The sequence below is a fragment of the Neofelis nebulosa genome, chromosome 13 (assembly GCF_028018385.1).
Source record: "Neofelis nebulosa isolate mNeoNeb1 chromosome 13, mNeoNeb1.pri, whole genome shotgun sequence".
Lineage (NCBI taxonomy): Eukaryota > Metazoa > Chordata > Mammalia > Carnivora > Felidae > Neofelis > Neofelis nebulosa.
This window is the reverse complement of record NC_080794.1, coordinates 82,439,154-82,459,317: the sequence shown is the minus strand read 5'-3', so window position 1 is coordinate 82,459,317 and position 20,164 is coordinate 82,439,154. Positions and strand designations below refer to the sequence as shown.

The following is a 20,164-nucleotide window of genomic DNA, read 5'->3' as shown; positions in this document are numbered from 1 at the left end:
CACATTTTGGTTGCTTCTGTATCTTGGCACTTATGAATAAAGCTGCTCTAAACATTTGTTTGTAGGTTCTTGTGTGGGCATAGTTTTCCGTTCCTTGGGGCACCTGACTGGCTCAGTCAGTAGAACATGTGACTCTTGATCTGGGGTCACAAGTTTGAGCCCCACATTGGGTGTAGAGCTTATTTAAAAAATAAATCTTAAAAAAAAACCTTAGGGGCCCCTAGGTGGCTCAGTCTGTTGAGCATCTGACTTCAGCTTAGGTCATGATCTCACAGTTTCTGGGTTTGAGCCCCACATCAGGCTATGTGCTGACAGCTCGGAGCCCGGAGCCTGCTTCAGATTCTGTCTCTTCTCTCTCTCTGCCCCTCCCCTGCTTGTGTGCACTCGCTCTCTCTCTTTCTCTCTCTCTCAAAAATAAACAAACATTAAAAAAAAAAAACTTAAAAAATTTTCAGCTCATTTGGGGAAATACCGAGAAGCATAATTATGGGGCCATATGGTATACATGTGTTTACTTGTTCTTTTTTAATGGCTGCAGACAATGATATACGTTATTGATAATAGTTACTCCATTGACGGACATTTAAGTTGTAAATTTTTTGCTATTACAAATAACGCTACAACATACTTTTAAATATACATGTTTTTGCACACATACTAATATTTCTGCAGGACACATCCCTAAAATAAGAATTGCTCTGACCAAGAGCATGTGAATTTACCCAGCAGAAGACAAGTTGTAGATTATAGCCTCCCACCTCTGCTCCACTTAGTATTATCGAGTCTCCTAGGGCTCCAAAGAAAGATTTAGGCTGGAACCTGAGGATTGGGAGGTCAGACTTAAGTGATGGAAATTGAATCCATGAACATGGTTAAGGTTTCCTAGGAAGAAAGTGTAGAGCAAAAAGAGAGGATGACCTAGAACGGAATACTGTGTAACTCCTAACATGGAACGATCAGGCAAAGAATTGCCCTGGTGGAAAGAGAAGAAGCAGGGTACGTGGCGTCAGAAAGGCTGGAGTGGATTTCAGGGAGGAGGGAGGTGGTCTTCTGAGTTTACGCTTTGCTGAGGGAGACGAGGACGGAACTGTGTTCGCCGTATTCAAGAACAGTGAGACCTTTGCCCTTAGTGAAGAGAGTAGACTGGACGGGGCCGAGACACACAGCGAGACAGATTGTGCAGTGGGTGGGACACGAGGAAATGGACATTAAATACCCTTTAACGAAGGAGAGAAAAGTAGAATAAGATTAACTGGAGGGTGAGCAGGGGTCAGAGAGTTTTGTTTGTTTCTGCCAGGTGGCAGTCTTAAGCTTTTATGAAAGTTAGTAAAAAGGAACTAGTAGAAGGAGGTACTGTAACTTACAGAGATTGTTTGCAGATTGGGTTGAGGCCAAGATTGGGGAAGAGGACAGATTCCTGGAATGAGGCCTTTGGCAAAGAAAAATGAATGTGTATTTGCCCGTAGGTAAAAATTTTGTAATTTTGTAATTTTGAATTTAATTTTATGCCCCTGGAAATTCTTAAAGGTTTTTGCCCTTTGAAGGTACTTTTGGACGTGTCTAGCTCGGTTCCCTTGGAAAGAAGCAGAGTTAACTCAATGTCAAGTTCAGTCACTGGAAGTTATTTTATGGCTAACTTTCATTTTTAATGGCTTTGTTTGTGACCCAGTGGGGTTACCTGTCAGTGAGGTTACCAGTGAGATTACCTATTATTGTATTAACTTTAACAAACTGTCACATGTGGAACTTAAAGCTGTTGATTAAAAAAAAAACTAGGGGTGCCTGGGTGGCTCAGTCTGTAAGCAGCTAGCTCTTGATTTTGGCTCAAGTCATGATCTTATAGTTGGTGATTTGGAGCCACGCTCAGCATGGAACCTGCTTGGGATTCTCTTTCTCCCTCTCTCTCTGCCTCTCCCCTATTTGTGCACTTGTGTGCGCTCTCTCTCTCTCTCTCAAAATAAATAAATAAATAATCTCAAAATAAATAAACTTTAAAAAATAAAATGAAAACTAATTTGTTAAATCAGCTGAACATCATAGATCATAAAAGGAACTAATTCAGTATATTTGATAATAAAAAAATTGTCAGATATCCATGTATTGACTTATATTAAATACAGTATTACCTTTTACAGTTCCTTTTTCTCAGGACTCTACTTAAGATTTTTATTCTTCATCTTGATAACTCTGCTCTCTGACAGAAGAAACAGAATCTGAAAATACCTCCATAGGTTGTAGTGATGAGAGCGTGTCAGAACAAAATTTAACAGTTAAAAAGTGTAAATGTAATGCTTGGGTTTAAAAATATACACATAGAATATGATGAGAGGCTGAAGAACGTAGTTTAGCCTGTTAATTTTTTATTCTGAAATAATTGCAGATGTACAGAAAAAGTTTAAGACTAATACGAGGAACTGCACGCCCTTCACTCAGATTCCCCAGTTGTGAACGTGTTACCACATTTGCCTTCTCATGTTCCCCTACTCTGTATTTTTTTCTGAACCATTTGGGGATAAGTTGAAGATCTCTTGCACCGTCGTCCTTCAATATTTCAACGTACATATTGCCTGAGAGCAGGGATGCTTTTCCACACAGGCAGCCATCCAGACGAGCACGGTAGCAATGTTCTGTTAGCACCATGTATTACACAGAAGCCCGTGTACACACAGGCAGACCAAACCAGAGTAAAAGTCAGTGTTGTGGGCTACATTTGTTGTCCTGTCCCTTTAGTCTCCTTTGATCTAGAACAGTTCCTCAGTACACCCTGGCTTTCATTACCTTGCCATTTTTGAAGACACAGTCCAGTTGCTTTCTAGAATGTTCCTTAATTTCTGTTCATCAGTTTCTGTTACGTTTCTTCATAATTGGACGCAGGTTACTTCGTTTTGGCAAGAACACCCTAGAACTGATGCTGCGTTCTCACTGCATCATCCGAGGAGTCAGTTGCACTGTCAGTCCATCTCACTGCTGGGGACTTGAGTTTATATCACTTGGTATAATAATGTCAAGTGTCTCCACTGTAAAATTAGCATTTTGTATATGTTAATAAGAAATTAATATTTTATAGGGAGATACTTTGAGACATTGTAAATATCCTATTTTATCAAACTTCTATCTACCAGTTTTTATATCCATTAATGATGATTCTTGCTTGAATCATTTATTACTGAGATGGTTGCCAAATGATGATTTTCTGGGGCACCTGGGTGGCTCACTTGGTTGAGCGTCCGACTTCGGCTCAGGTCACAATCTTTCGGTTCATGAGTTCGAGCCCCACATCGGGCTGGCTGCTGTCAGCCTGTCAGCCCAGAGCCCACTTTGGATCCTCTGTCCCCCTCTGTCTGCCCCTCCCCTGCTTGCACTCTCCCAGAAGTAAATAAGTTTAAAAAATAACAGCTGGCTTCTGTGCATAAACTGACAGGTGATTCCAAAATTCATGTGAAAATTAAAGGAATCCAGAATAACCAAAACAGTCACGAAAAAGAAGAATAAGGTTAAAATTTTGTGGTTGTGACACATAGACCTATATATCCGTGGACTAGAACTGAGAGTCCAGAAGTTAGCTCTCATATTTATGATCAGCTGATTTCCAGAAATGATACCAAGACATTTCAGTGAGAGAAAAAGAATCTTTTCAACAAATGGTCCTGGGTGAACTGGATCACCACATACAAAAGAATGAAACTTGTTCCCTATTTAATAGTATATGCAAAAATTGACTCAAGATGGATTGTACCAAAATGTAAAAGCTAAACCATAAAACTCTTAGAAAAAATAGGAGTAAATTTTCCTAACCTTGGATTAGGCAGTGATTTCTTAAATATCACACCAAAAGCACAAGTAACAAAAGGAAAAAAGTGAATAAATTAGGCTTCATCGAAAGTTTAAAACTTTTACACTTCAAGAGACACATCAACAAAGTACAGAGTCCATAGAATGGAAGGATGTTTTCATAGATCGTATATCTGGTAAGGATCTAGTATCCGGAATACACAAACAACTGTTAGAACTCCATAAAAAGCTCAGTTTAAAAATGGGCAAATGACATGAATGTACATCCCTCTGAAGAAGATCCGTGAATGGCCAACAAGCACATAAAAAGAAACTCAACATCATTAGCCATCAGGGAAATGCAAACCAAAACCATGGTAAGATATTACTTCATTCACACTAGGGATGGCTGTAATGTCAGTGTTGATGAGGATGTGAAGAAATTGGAACCTTTATACACTGCTGATAGAATATAAAACGGTGCAGCCACTTTGGACAGCAGTCTAGCCTTTCTTCAGTAGGTTCAATGTAGAGTTTTCCTATGACCCAGCAGTTTCAGTCCTTGGTATATATCTAAGAGAAGTGAAAGCACACAAAAACTTTGACCTGAATGTTCATAACGTTAGTCGTAATAGTTTAAAAGTATAAGTAACCCACGTGCCCATCAACTGGATCAGTAAAAAGCAGCGTGTCCATACAATGGCATATTATTTGGCAATAAAAAGGAATGAAGTGCAATTATATGCTGCAGCGTGGGCGAACTGTGCCAAGTGAAAGAAGTAAGTCACAAAAGATTGCATGTGGAGACTGAAAATAGACTGGTATTGCCTGGGGCTAGGGAAGCTGAGGAGGGGTGGGGAGCGACTGTTAGTAGGTGTAGGGTTACTTTCTGGGATGCTGAAAATGCTCTAAAATTGCTTGTTTTGATGGCTGCACAAGTCTGTGAATACACTAAAGACCATTGAATCGTACGCTTTAAATGGATGAATTGTAGGAGAATTATATGTCAATAAAGCTACTATTCCATGGTATTTTACATAAGCTAAGTTTAGATTTGTTTTCATTTTGTCCAAAAGAATATTCCAAGAGAAATGACTAGCAACATTATTCCTTATAGATTATGAAAATGTGTAATTCTCCCCGACTGCTTTGGATTCCCAGAGCAATTTTTTGAGCCTCCCACCAAGTGAACTTGACCAAGTAGCTGCCGAGTGGAGTTCATTTCTGTCACACGTGCCACGCGTTCCCTTGCCCGGCCCTTTGCTGCCCGCGCTGAAATCTGCCTTTCACGGATTCTCCCCCTTCCCCATAGGGATCGAAACATTTGTTAATACCTCTTGTCACATGAAGATACTCTAAATCATACCTGATAGTGAACTTTCCATAGTTGAGTCTGGTTTCGGAGTTGGGTTCTTTCGTGCCTTCTTCACAATTCCACACTCTTTCTGTTGCATCACAGTTTCACTCAACTTCAGCTTCATTCGCGTTGCCACGTTTGCCGTCTGCACGGCCATCGTCCTGAGAAACTGTCAAGCATGTAACTTGTTTTCATGTTTGTGAAATAATGCTCTACCAGTAAATGATGAAGGTAAGAAAATAGACCATTTCATCATTTTCTGGGAAGCCTAGACGTTAGGAGAATCACGAATGAGGTCAATCCCCGTAAGAAGAAGTAAAGCCGTGAGCTCTAGATTCTTTTCGTCGGAAAGCGCCTGCGAGGTGCACTTCATCCCTTGCGAATGAAAAGCTGGGGAAAATCCAGCAGTCGTTGCCCATCGTGACGAGTTTCCCTTGAAGATTAAAACATCATAGATTTAACAGCACATTTGTATCGCCAGTGATCAGATGCTCAACTCCGAGAGTTTGCGGGATTGCCTTTGGTTTTTATCTTACAAAACTGTGATACATTGGAGAAAGAAAAGGTGCAAGAGGTCCTTGTTGGCACACCTTTCTAAGACTTGTCAGTAAGCTGGCAGTGTCCCTTGGATGAGATGGCAGATGGCCTTTAAGCTCAGAGTGGCTTCTTTTTCTAGTCCATTTCGAGTCCCCTCCAAGAAGAGGCCTGTTGTGCCACGTGGCTTTAGCTGTGTGGGGTTTTGTCTACCAGCACCGATGACACTTACCAGGCAAGCGATTCAGGATGATCACAAACGTTTTGTGAGGGTGCGGGAATGCTTTTGTTGTTGTTGTTGTTGTTGTTTTACTTCAGTAAATAAATCCACATTTTTGGTGTCTTAAGAATCTGGCAGTGTCTACGGCCATACCACCCTGAACGCGCCCGACCTCGTCTGATCTCGGAAGCTAAGCAGGGCCGGGCCTGGTTAGTACTTGGATGGAAGAGTCTGGCAGAATATTTCTTGTTTAGGTTTTAAATTGGTTTTAATACTAATAACATAAAATGTGCCGCGAATCAGAATTAATCTTCATTGCAGATGCAGCTAGGGACAGTAACACTGCAGATCGTTAAGCCGAGAAAAGCGCATCGTATTTTCGCTATAAGGATAATCGGCGGTTTCTGAAGTTTAACACAGTATATCCACTGAAAGGGTGATTGATTTGATTTTCCGGCCTTAATCTAAGGTATGGATAGAATGTGATCCGAAACTCCTAATATTTAAATGTATCCTCTGAAATTGTTGAACACTGATAACGTGGGTGGAAGTTTGCTGAGGAAAAGAGGAGTGGGGGAGAAAGGGTTCCATGTGCTGACATCGTTCAATTTTTTTATTTCTGGATTATTTGAGTTTTTACAAGCGTTACTTTTTTTTAAGTTTTTGCTTAAATTCTAGTTAACATGTACTGTAATAATTAGTTTCAGGAGTAGAATTTAGTGATTCATCAGTTACATATAACACCCAGTACTCATCACAAGTACCCTCCTTAATGCTCATCCCCCCACCCACCTTGCCTCCAGCAACCCTCGGTTCTCTATTGTTAGGAGTCTTTTATGGTTTGCCTCCCTCTCTTTTTTTTTTTTTTTTCCCTTCTCCTGTGTTCATCTGTTTTATTTCTTAAATTCCACATGTGAGTTGAAATCATACGGTATTTGTCTTTCTCTGACTTATTTCACTTAGCATAATACACTTTAGCTCTGTCCATGTTGTGGCAAATGGCAAGATGTCATTCTTTTTGATAGCTGAGTAATATTCTAATATATAGACATATATACACATACCACAACTCCTTTATCAGTGGATGGACATTTGGGCTCTTTCCATAATTTGGCTACTGTAGATAATGCTGCTGTTAACATCGGGGTGCATGTACCCCCTTCGAATCTGTATTTTTTTTTTTTTAAATTTTTTTTTTTTCAACATTTTTTATTTATTTTTGGGACAGAGAGAGACAGAGCATGAACGGGGGAGGTGCAGAGAGAGGGAGACACAGAATCGGAAACAGGCTCCAGGCTCCGAGCCATCAGCCCAGAGCCTGACGCGGGGCTCGAACTCACGGACCGCGAGATCGTGACCTGGCTGAAGTCGGACGCTTAACCGACTGCGCCACCCAGGCGCCCCCGAATCTGTATTTTTGTATTCTCTGGGTAAATACCTAGTAGTGCAATTTGCATAACTTTTATGATTAGAAAAAGATGAATTTAAAAATTAATGTGCTTATTGAATATTTGGTAATTTTGTTGATGACTAATTCCCAGAGAATTCATTGAGTTAGTTCAAGTTACTGAAATATCAGGTTTTTAAAAATTTATGATAATATCTTTCCCTTTGTTTCTCTTACCGACGCCTTGTGGCTCTGCATTCCATTTACTGAGCCAACGACTCAGCTGGTTGAGTGTCTGACTTCGGCTCAGGTCATGATCTTGTGATACGTGGGTTCAAGCCCCACGTCAGGCTCTGTGCTGACAGCTCAGAGCTTGAAGCCTGCTTCGGATTCTGTATCTCGCTCTCTCTCTCTGCCCCTTCTCCACTCACGCTCTGTCTCTCCATCTCTTCAAAAAAATAAACATTAAAAAAAATTTTTAATAAAAAAATAAACATTAAAAAATAGTTCATGTAAATTCTGCATGGTGGGGATTTTCCTAATTTTCTATTTTTATGTGTCATATTAGCAAAGAATAAAAGAGTGGCATTCGTTCTAGATAAAATAAGATGATGGCATATCAGATTTTACATCTTTATTTGCTAGAATGTTCCATCAGTTTGAATGTTAAAAGTGTGTTTGTCCTGAAATATTTTAGGGTAAATGTTTAAATGGTTACACATCATTTTATAAATGTAGACATTATGTAGGGCCACGAATGAACGGTCAAGAAAGAATTTTTGAGACGTTTTCAGTGCCAAAATGTGCTTTTATTATAGCATAGGGACAGGACCTGTGGGCAAGAGGAGTTGGTGGTTATATGCCTAGTGCTCAAGGGAGAGGGGGATATGCAGGGAGTATTATATCATAAATGTCTTCTTCAACTTTCTACTCGTAAAACCACTTTCACAAGATTTCTCTGGTGCTTTATCATTCAGCCCCATATTAACTGTCGGTGAGATATACAGGCAGTCATGAGACCCAGTATGTACTCAGGATTGAGAACCGCAGCTGGAGGATGGTTCTTGGAAGTGGCCTGGCCAAGTCCCTGATAAAAGACATTATACATTGAAGTACATACCGTCGGGGTGGTCCCTGTATCCGCTGGAATTAGGAGCAGCTGCCATTAATTGAGACCTAGAGTAAATTGGCTGAAACCAGGGAGTTTCTTTTTTTCTATGAAATTCTTTACATCGGCAGTCCAGGGCTGCCCTGGTAGCTTTAGCCCACGGAGTCCTCTGGTACCGGAGTTCCTTCTTGCGTTAGTTTTTGTTGACCTAAGAGAAATCTCATAGTCTCGAGCTCAGGAGGAGACAGGTGGGCAGCCCTGCCATGACGTTCATGAAGCAGGCAGCACAGTGAAGGAAGGGTTGAAAAATAAAAGCGGGAGAGGGCACAAGACCAGCTGTTCTTTTAAAGGATTCCTAGAAACTGCCACAAGACACTCCTGTTCGTATCCTGTTGGCCAGAGCTTGGTCACGAGGCCGCACCCGACAGCAGGAGCAGCTGGGAATCAGGCTTTCCTCCAGGCGACCGTTGTGTCCTGCAGAAACCAGGGATTTGTTTCTGTGAGAAAAGAGGAGAAGCGAGAGCCGCAGCCACTGGCCATCCCTGCCGCATCCTCCACAAAAGCCGGAAGAATCTGCCCGCTGCCCCCGGACCCTGCCTGCCCAGTGCGCTGACCTGCTCGGCTCTCGAGTCAGCCAAGCCGCTGGGTTGCAGAAAGCTTTGTTGCAGTGATGAGAACCTCAGTACGTTGGCTTGGGAACAGGCAAGGTCCGTTCAGTTCAGACCCAGGAAAGATGCTAGAGAGTTGTAAACTTTCCCGTTAGGAGAAAGGAATGTGTTCAGGGCCGGTTGTTCAATTGCATGCAGTGCTCTTCCGGATGTTCCAGCTCTCTTAGGGGAGGGAATTTATCACCTTCTGTCAGGGCATTTATTTATTAACATACTCAGGTTCATCTTAATGTTCATGCCGCACGCCCTCGTTTAAACATACACGGCTCGAGGAGAACATCTTAACACGTAATTATTACTCGAATTAAACATTTGTTTTTAATATTCTGAGAGAGAGACAGAGCGTGAGCAGGGGAGGGGCAGAGAGAGAGAGAGGGAGACGCAGAATCCGAAGCAGGCTCCAGGCTCTGAGCTGCCAGCACGGAGCCCGACGCGGGGCTCGAACCCACGAACTGCGAGATCATGACCTGAGCTGAAGTCGGACGCTCAACCGACCGAGCCTCCCAGGCGCCCCAGAAATTAAACATTTTTAAATTCAGAAATGAGAAGTAGCTGGACATGAGACTTTCTTAATGAATATTTTCTTTCTTATTGCAGTGGATGAAGGTCGCAGTAAAGACCCTGACCGTTTGCAGGTGTTCTACAAGAAAGCCATAATGCCTTACGGCGTTTACAAGAAACAGCAGAAAGACCCGGGCGAGGAGGCCGCTGTGCTGCAGTACGCGAGGCTGGTGGGGCAGACGTGCTCCGAGCGGATGCTGCTGTTCCGGAACTGAACCCGCGCCGCCCCCGCTCCCGCCCGGGCACCCACCCTGTGCCCGTGACGCGCGCCGCACGGTACATGCCCCTCCCTCCGGGGACGTTCCGGACCCGCCCACAGATTAGACTTTTTTATTTGGACTATGATATGGCTTTTCTAAAATATTTTGTGGCAATGTATTTGTGAGAATCTCCTGGTTAATACAAAGATTTAAAAAATACGTCGTGACCTAGCCTCATAATTGGGGCTTATCATTTTGGAAGTTTGTTTTATGAGCAAGATACGGTATAAACTTCTCATGTTACTATTTTGGAAAGTAAAACTAGTAAGTGGATCTTAAGTAATTTCAATCACTGTTGTGCTTTTTTTTGTCAAAGAAATTACAACAGACTTCTCAGATCCATTCAACACATTAGTTTATGCTACAAAACCTTACGTGTGGGGAGGACAGTGAGGGGGTCTGTCTCACCACTTAGAAAACGTCTTCTCAGGAGAACGAGACTGTGTTGTTATTCGGTGTTCAGTATTAAATTACTGCTGAATGTTATGTAGTTAATAGAAAACTCAAAAGAATATAAACATTGAAGAAAGGATGTCATGTGAACATCAGATATTCATCTACCCAGGACAGTCCCCATCTTGTCTGTTGTCTTGACGGGATTAGTTTTTCCTAGAACGATTACTACAAGAGTATCCCAGTTTGGACAGCAAAATATATGTTGTGTAGATGATTTGCTGTATTTCTAAAAATCTAAGAAATGGAGTTTTCTTTGTGTTTGTTTCGGTTTTTTCATTTTGTTTTTGTAAAATATTGGCTCCTGCCTTGGCCTAGTAAGACCCACCAGAAGTAAACATACACTAAATTTTTCATTCCTTCGAACTCAGGACACTCGTCTTTGGTTGCTGATTAAAAATTAGTTAATATCGGACTACTAGCTGCACTACAGGTCACACGTAACGAAGCCCAGGAATCATTCTGACCTCTGTTCCGGGGCAAGAGGTGAACAATCCGTGCCTTGCCCTCTGGTTTGCGAGTCACGGAGCAGGTGCTGCACTCAGGAATTTGAGGCAGAGGCCGGCTTCTTTTTTCCCCCTCTCACTTGCTTTTGTTTGGCCCCTCACCCAGTCAGCCAGTGTCCCTCGTCCACCACCGTCAAGGTGACAGGCACTGTGCCGGGAAGGAAGAGGAGACTCGCACGTCTCAGTCTGTGGTTAGAACTGAGTTGGGTTGGAGACCATGAGCGACAGAGCAGCGTTGGTTTCTTGTGCTCTGTATCAGCTCCTCCCCGTCTTCTGCAGCCAGCTGCTCGGCCACTAGTTCATTTCATACCCCATTTTGCCTCTTTTCTATTGATCTTTTTTAAAAAAACACACATATTATAAAAGTTAGTACTTGGAAACCCACTACTGATTTTAAACTTTTCTCCTAAATGCACTGATTTTAGATAAAACATTAGAAAATAATTTCAGTTAGCTAAGGGAAAGATCCTAAGACAATGATTTTAAAAATCACATGTCTAGAAATTCAACATCTAAATAAACTGTGTATTTATTCATTCAGATAGGGTGTGTGCGTGATGTGTGTGTGTATGTGTGTCTGTGTTAACACCTGCCATGGGCAGGTACCTGGCTAACTGAAGATAGGGTAGCGAGGAGAGCCATTTTTTCTGATAGCGTGGGTTTAGCATTCTTCTGGAATTTTGTTCCGCAAAATAAGTCTCCCAAGAGTATTTGATAGACTCGTGTTTGGAACTGCCTTCAGAGTCTATAGAACTTTTTTTTCTTTTTCCCTCTAAAATGAAGACAGCTTGGGGCGCCTGGGTGGCTCAGTCGGTTAACCGTCTTGTCTTGACTTCGGTTCAGGTCATGATCTCACGGTCCGTGAGTTCAAGCCTCACGTCAGGCTCTGTGCTGACAGCTCAGACCCTGGAGCCTGCTTGGGATTCTGTGTCTCCCTCTCTCTCTGCTCCTCCCCTGCTCAGGCTCTGTCCCTCTCTCAAAACAAAATGAACATTAGAAAATAGTAATAAAATGAAGATAGCTTAGTTGTTTTCTGATGACAAAATGGTACTCACTGTAAGCAATTAAAACATTAATAAAACTATAAATTAGAATGTAAAAGTAATCTGAAATTCTACCATACCAGAGAAAGAGAGAATTGTTCTGTATATCCACACGCATGCATGTATAATTTCAACATAAATAGAATTATGCTCCACATGCTGTTTTGTGGACATACCTGAATTTTGAAAGAAGTTTCAGAATAGGATTTCAGAGGTGTTGTGAGTAATCCCAGTACCAGTAAAGCCAGCAGGGTAGGCTTGGTCCATAGTACCCTTGGCCTTGGAATGTCCTCATCGTTAGGTGCTGCATCACATCTTCGCGATTGGCAGGTAGAAGGGCACTGTTGACGATCACAAGTCTTGAGTATCCCATGAAGAGAAGACTGGACTCTTCCATCTTGCCACAAGCGTGGTTTCCTCCTGCAGAATTCAGTTAAGGTTCCTTCAGAGGAAAGCGATCAGTCACCCCTGTCGGGGAACCACGGTGCTGCCCCTGAGGGGGACGTTCAAGGTCGGCTGCAGTGAACTGCCAGAGCTGGGCGCAAAGATTCTTCTGCTCACTTGCTGCGTTCATGTGCCGTTCTGGGAATAGGTAGTGTATTGATCCTGATGAGTTAATTATTTGTTCTTTTGAGCCCTAGCTGAGTGAGTATCAAGAGTGCTAGACAAGGACAACAAGGAGAGCGACCCAGCTTTGTCAGTCGACATGCAGTCTAGCTGAGAAATCTGGTTTTATGTTAATGGCTTTCATCCAAAGAAGGACACTCGAGAACCTTTCAAAGACAGTTTCTATCTTTATCTTTTCAAGGCTGGCAGCTGCACATTTAGTCTCAGAGTTGTAGTCCCTTTCTGGATTCAGGTAAATTCACATCTGCTGCCTCCTTGTCTTGGGAGCAGAAATGAAATCGAGATGTCCCCATGCTACTATCTTTATTTAAATTCTTTCAGTTCTGTGAGATTTTTGTTATTTTTTTAAATGTAATCTGAGCACTTTTTTTATATTCTATGAAAGATAGAGGCTATTACCAAATGAATATATTATTCATTTGATTAAAATTATTTAGATAAGAAATTATTACTGTTTATCTTTGCTTTCAGACAACTTTTCCTATTTTTTATCCATTTTGCAAAACAGCACTTGTGTGTGGTTTCTTAACACATTGGAATCTATTCTGTAAATGAAGCTTTTCAGATTTCTGAACAGTATATGGTTTGATTTTACAGTCTTTATACTATCTCAGTATGAATAAAAGTGAGAAAGAATGTGATGACCAGTTATCTAGAATGTGTTGTTTGTTGCTAACTTTAAAGAAGGAAATGAAATGGAAACATATGGGAAATGTTTGAATTAGAAGTTATTCAAATGTGTATTCTTCTCCAAAAGAAAACCAGTGACTGTAAAGCAAAACAAGTTTGATTGCATGTGATATATATATATATATATATATTTTTTTTTTTTTTTGCTCTTGTGTATGCTTTTTGAATAGTCCATTTGATAAAGCTTAAGTGGAAAAAATAAAGCTGTTTCTATCCGCAGTGGCTCGTGCTGGTCAATACTTAAAAGACCTATGTTTCCATACTCTTAAATTTTTTAATACATTTTACCTGTAGTGAATATTCAGAAAACAGAGGTAAAACACTGGCTGTATGAATCGTAATATCTAATTTACAGTAATTGGAATTCTAGATCATTTGGTTACCTAAATCAAAGCATGATGGATTCCTTTCTTAGGAATAAATAAAAATAAAATAAATCTCACTTTAAGCAAAACATCCGGGTTTCACAAGATAAATTAGGGAATAGACATTCTCTTACCCAAAGGGATTAGAAGTGGCATTTAAGTAGCAAACTGAAATATAATTTGTCTTAAAAAGCTTAGTTTACAGAGAAATTTTCATTAATATCTCATAAAACAAAGTACGCTTTCATGGTTCATAATGGTACACAGTGTATTTATGAAGTATGTTTACAAATGTTTTGTCTTTTTACAGTAAAGAGGACCCTAGTAGGTGTACGATTTTCCAAGTGATTGAAATATTGGTTAGAATTCCCACTGACATGTTTTTTTTTCTAGAATGGAAATTTGCGTTGTTGTTTTTCTTACCTGAAGCGTACGGTGTTCACCAGGGAGCACTTAGGCCGTGTAGAAAAGTACACAAAAGAAGATACAAAATCACTTCCCATCCTATCAGCAAGCACCACCACTACGGTTAACACTTTGATGTGTGTACCCGTTCATAGTTTGTTCAGTCTACGTGTATGTATGTGTTTTTATTTTTTTATTTTTATTTTTTTTTTTTTAATGTTTATTTTTGAGACAGAGAGAGACAGAGCATGAACGGGGGAGGGTCAGAGAGAGAGGGAGACACAGAATCTGAAACAGGCTCCAGGCTCTGAGCCATCAGCCCATGGCCCGACGCGGGGCTCGAACTCACGGACCGCGAGATCGTGACCTGAGCTGAAGTCGGACGCTTAACCGACTGCGCCACCCGGGCGCCCCTGTGTTTTTATTTTTAAATAAAAATGGAATCATGTCATGTGTAGGGTTTTATATTTTTTTTTCATCTATTTAATATATTTGGACATCTTAATCTGTGAACATGAAGCTAAATGAGGAAGAATATAATCATTTTAATAGCTGTTCGATAATATTCTGCTATGTCTAGTACCTTTTGAGAAAGGAGTCTTAAGACGTCAGCCCCTCCTTATGGGCACTCGGAGTTGTAACTGACCGACATTCATATCTTTCATCAGTTGCTTGTAACATTCTGTCACATGGTTCCTACTCCTCATTTTTCCCAGCCCCTATGCCTTTCCCTGGACAGCAGGGGTTTTCTCCTAACTTGAAGGTTCAGGAAATGTGCACCTTTTTTTTTTTTTTTTTTTTTTTTTTGGAGAGAGAGCACACGTGAGCAGGGGAGAGGGGCAGAGGGGGAAAGAGAGAATCTTACGCAGTCTCCACACTCAGCACGGAACCTGATGTGGGACTTGATTCCACGACCCTGGGATCCCGACCTGAGCCGAAATCAAGAGTCAGACACTCAACCGACTGAGTCACCGAGGTGCCCCAAGAAATGTGTAGCTTTGAAAACTTAGTGTCCCTTTCTCTCGTTATCTCTCAGCTAAATATTTTCTGGGAGATGATACCATTTTTACAGTCTGCACATCTCTAAAATTTCTAGTTAGAAAATGTCTTAAAAACTTGACGTTATTTAAAACAAGTTTCCGATTCATTGATTCTTTAGACAACAGAGGTCCTTAAAATTAGTATGTGGAGAGCGTGGGCAGTTGCTAATTTAGCTAAGCTTTTTAGATGTTGGCTTCTTCAGATTGAATTCTCAGTACGATCGTATGTTTATGTCCAGTTGGTTGTCACGGGCAGTATCCTCAGTCCAGCCCCGTCCAGGAAATAGTTTCCTATTGACGGCTTCAATTAGACCAAGAATTAAAGTTGCTAAATATAGTTTGCATGCCAAATTCTTATTCTTTCAGAGCTTCAGAATAGCTTGCAGATTTATACCAATTGGTTTCCTCAGCACATCACCTGCGGTGTGAAGAAACAGTTCCACAGGGGTGCACTCTTAGAAAACAAATGAAATCGTTTTTCTTTTTCTTTTTTAGAAAATGTGCAATTTTCTGTGCGCAGTATACATATGCATAAATGCATAGTAAACCTTTTTTTTTTCAGAAAATGTGCAATTTAATATGAGAAAAATAATGACCTTTTTTTCTTTACTTCCATTGAGATTTAGTTTTTTGAAGGGGTAATAATTTAGGTTATAAAGTAATTCGCTATTATTTCCTTTAAACAACATATCCCTCTAGGTCTCTATTTATTTATTTATTTATTTTTAAATTTACGTCCAAGTTAATTAGCATATAGTGCAATAATGATTTCAGGAGTAGATTCCAGTGATTCATCCCCTCCATATAACACCCAGTGCTCATCCCAACAAGTGTCCTCCTTAATGCCCCCTTGCCCATTTAGCCCACCCCCCCCCCAACCCACAACCCCTCCAGCAACCCTCAGTTTGGCCTCTGTATTTAAGAGTCTTTTATGTTTTGTCCCCCTCCCTGTTTTTATACTACTTTTGCTTCCCTTCCCTTGTGTTCATCTGTCTTGTCTCTTCAAGTCCTCATAGGAGTGAAGTCCTGTGATTTTTGTCTTTCTCTGACTAATTTCACTTAGCAGAATAATACCCTCCAGTTCCATCCACGTAGTTGCAGATGGCAAGATTTCATGCTTTTTGATTGTTGAGTAATACTCCGTTATATCTGTCTACATCTACATCTGTATCTATATCTATATATCTATATACCACATCGTCTTTATCCATTCATCCATCGATGGACATTTGGGCTCTTTCCACCCTTTGGCTATTGTCGATAGTGCTGCTATAAACATGGGGGTGCATGTGCTCCTATGAAACAGCACACCTGTATCCCTCGGATAAATACCTAGTAGTGCACAGCAAGTTTTAATGTTATGTGGCATTTGTGATTTTTAATAATCACTCTCTAATTTGGAATTCAAAAATCAATGTTTCGGGGCGCCTGGGTGGCGCAGTCGGTTAAGCGTCCGACTTCAGCCAGGTCACGATCTCGCGGTCCGTGAGTTCGAGCCCCGCATCAGGCTCTGGGCTGATGGCTCGGAGCCTGGAGCCTGTTTCCGATTCTGTGTCTCCCTCTCTCTCTGCCCCTTCCCCGTTCATGCTCTGTCTCTCTCTGTCCCAAAAATAAATTAAAAAAAAAAATAATAAAAAAAAAAATAAATAAATAAATAAAATAAAAAAAAAAAAAAAACGTTGAAAAAAAAAAAATTAAAAAAAAAAAAAAAAACAAAAATCAATGTTTCAGCCACCTCGGAGGAGGAGAGAAAGACACCCTTTCCTTCCCACGTCTAGCATGCATAAAGCAGACCAGGAGTGACTAGCACAAACAGCTTTGTTTCTCTGATCATTACAGTTTGATTAGAGCCAATGGACAAAAAGCGGTTTCTAAAATTATTTATATGCTGCAAGCTAAAGCCATTATACCAAGAAAGTACAAATGTTGTGCTCCCAGCTCGCACAGTCCGACTATGTGATTTTGGATCACATTTTCTCCTGACCCTGCATTTTTCATGCTTTTGTCAGTCTGGGCCAGGGTTTTGAAATCATTTAACATTGGCCTTTTATAAAATTTTATTTAATTAACGTTAGATGAGGACTCATGAATACTTCATGAAGTCCCATTCATCACACTTTGTTAATTCAGTATTCAGGGGGTCTGAATAGCATCTCTTGACTAATGGAGCTTTTGGATCATGAAATAAAAAGCATTTCGATTTGTGAATTCAGAGCTCAAGGGTCTTCGCTCAGTTCTATGTGGACGGTTCCCAACACTTTTCAAGCACATTTAAAAATGTTCAGAGGTGGCCAGACTGGAATTAGAAGCTGTTGCTGATGTTATTTTATTGACCATTAAAGCAGAGATTATATGTACATACATATACAGTGAAAGAGAGCGTGTGCTTGATTAAAGCTCACTAGTAACAGTGTGATTTATTCTAATTCCAAGAATCAATACATCTGACTCTTGACCAGCATGGGTTTGAACGGTACATGCGTCCACTTACATGCAGATTTTTTCAATAAATACAGTACTGTAAATGTATCTTCCTTGGTTTTCTTAATGACATTTTGTTTTCTCTAAGAGTTTATTGTAGGAATACAATATATAATACGTATAACGTAGAAAATATGTGTTAATTGACTGTTGATGTTATTGGTAAGCCTCTGTCAACAGTAGGCTGTTAGAAGGTAAGTTTGGGGGAAGTCAAAGTTATCTGCAGATGTTTGACTCACAGGCGGTTGGTGCCCCAAGCCCGTCTTGTTCAAGGGTCAGCCGTGAAAGGGTTTAGATTTGTAAGACTATTGTAGGAGCCCTACAAACTGATGGAGCTTTTCTGTCCGCAATAGCCGCATATGTCCACTTACTTAATTAAAATTAAAATTCAGGGGCGCCTGGGTGGCTCCGTCGGTTACGTGCCTGCCTGACTTCGGCTCAGGTCGTGATCTCGCAGTCCGTGAGTTCGAACCCCGCGTCGGGCTCTGTGCTGACAGCTCACAGGCTGGGGCCTGCTTCGGATTCTGTGTCTCCCTCACTCTCTGCCCCTCCTCACCAACCCCCGTCTCTGCCAAAAATAAACATTAAAAAAAAGTTTTAATTAAAAATTCAGTTCCTCAGCCTCACTAGCTACGTTGCAGGGGCTCGGTGGCTAGCCATGTGTGGTCCAGGGGCTGCCCTAACAACTTACCACAACCTGGGTGCCTGAAAACAGCACGTATTTGTTCTGTCACCGTTCTGGGGGCTGGACGTCCAAAATCAAGGTACCGGCAGGGCCATGCTCGCTCTGATGGATCCAGGGAGAACCTTTCCTGGCACCTTCCAACTGCTGGTGATTACCAGGAACGCTTGCTGTCCCTTGGCTGGCAGCTGCTTTACTCCCTCTTCCTCCGGGTTCCCAAGGCCGTCTCCTGTCTGTGCATTTCTCTAGGTCATCTTCTCGTAAGGACACCAGTCCTATTGAGTTTAGGGCCCACCCCAATCTAGCATGACTTTATCTTCATACGTCGGCAAAGACCCTGATTCCAAATAAGGTCATATTCACAGTCACCTAGGGTCAGGACTTCCAACATACTGTTTTGGGTGGGGGGACACAATTCTTTTTTTTTTTTTTTTTAAGTAGACACCATGCCCAACAGGGGGCTTGGACTCATGACCCCGAGATCAAGAGTCACATGTTCTACCTACTGAGCCAGCCAGGTGCCCCTGTGGGGCACACCGTTCAACCCACCAGAGCCTGCCACCCTGGACAGGGCAGATACAGAAGCATTCTACTGTTGCAAGTGTACCTGGACAGTGCTGCAGAAAGGCCGTCTTACAAAATGAAAATGTCAGGGCTTGATGACATCTATTTTACGTGTCTACATAGCAGAACACCGTGGAACTAACACAGCAGAACAAACATTTAGGGCAACTTATTTTGACACTTTCTGGTCTCTCATTATAATTTACATCGTGCAGTCTAGTTCCATCTTTGATTAAAGTACAGCTACACATAATGTATGAATTTGCAGTATCTCATTACCAGGAGGCTGCCCCAGTTTCCTAAGATAACTGCCATGGCATTGTGATTTAAAGTTCAACTATGTGGCACAAGAATAGACACGCAGGTCAATGCAACAGAATAGAGAACCCAGAAAGGGACCCCCAAACGTATGACCAACTAATCTTTGACAAAGCAGGAAAGAATATCCCAGTGGAATAAAGACGGTCTCTTCAGCAAGTGGTGCTGGGAAAACTGGACAGCGACATGCAGAAGAATGAACCTGGACCGCTTTCTTACACCATACACAAAAATAAACTCAAAGTGGATGAAAGACAGGAAGCTATCAAAATCCTCGAGGAGAAAGCAGGCAAAAACGTCTTTGACCTTGCCCGCGGCAACTTCTTACTCAACACGTCTCCGGAGGCAATGGAAACAAAAGCAAAAATGAACTACTGGGGCCTCATCAAAATAAAAACTTCTGCACAGCGAAGGAAACAATCAGCAAAACTAAAAGGCAACCGACAGAATGGGAGAAGATATTTGCAAATGACATATCAGATAAAGGGTTAGTATCCAAAATCTATAAAGAACTTATCAAACTCAACACCCAAAAAACAAATAATCCAGTGAAGAAATGGGCGAAAGACATGAATAGACACTTCTCCAAAGAAGAGTCTTATCCAGATGGCCAACCGACACATGAAGAAATGCTCAACATCACTCATCGTCAGGGAAATACAAATCAAAACCACAATGAAATACCACCTCACATCTGTCAGAATGGCTCACATTCACCACTCAGGCAACAACAGATGTTGGCGAGGATGCGGAGAAAGAGGATCTCTTTTGCATTGCTGGTGGGAATGCAAGCTGGTGCAGCCACTCTGGAAAACAGTATGGAGGTTCCTCAAAAAACTAAAAAGAGAACTATCCTACGACCCAGCAATTGTACTACTGGGCATTCATCCACAGGATACAGATGTGCTGTTTTGAAGGAACACATGCACCCCCATGTCTATAGCAGCACTATCAACAATAGCCAAAGTATGGAAAGAGCCCAAATGTCCATCGATGGATGAATGGATAAAGAAGATGTGGTACATATATACAATGGAGTATTACTCAGCAATCAAAAAGAATGAAATCTTGCCATTTGCAACTACGTGGATGGAACTGGAGGGTATTCTGCTAAGTGAAATTAG

General features: G+C 41.4%; 1 protein-coding gene across 8 annotated transcripts in view; it reads left to right on the top strand.

Annotated features, from left to right (window-relative positions):
* The window catches only part of ATE1 (arginyltransferase 1), a 158,862-nt gene extending 145,723 nt beyond the window's left edge, over nucleotides 1-13,139 (top strand). For 7 of the 8 annotated variants that reach the window (XM_058697973.1, XM_058697972.1, XM_058697969.1 and 4 more), the window contains one exon: nucleotides 9,643-13,139. In XM_058697973.1, coding sequence (XP_058553956.1) covers nucleotides 9,643-9,821 — 179 coding nt within the window. In that variant the 3' untranslated portion in view covers nucleotides 9,822-13,139. The remainder of the gene's footprint in view (nucleotides 1-9,642) is intronic. The other variant, XR_009252697.1, reaches the window with a different exon arrangement.
* Nucleotides 13,140-20,164: the final 7,025 nt, after the last annotated feature.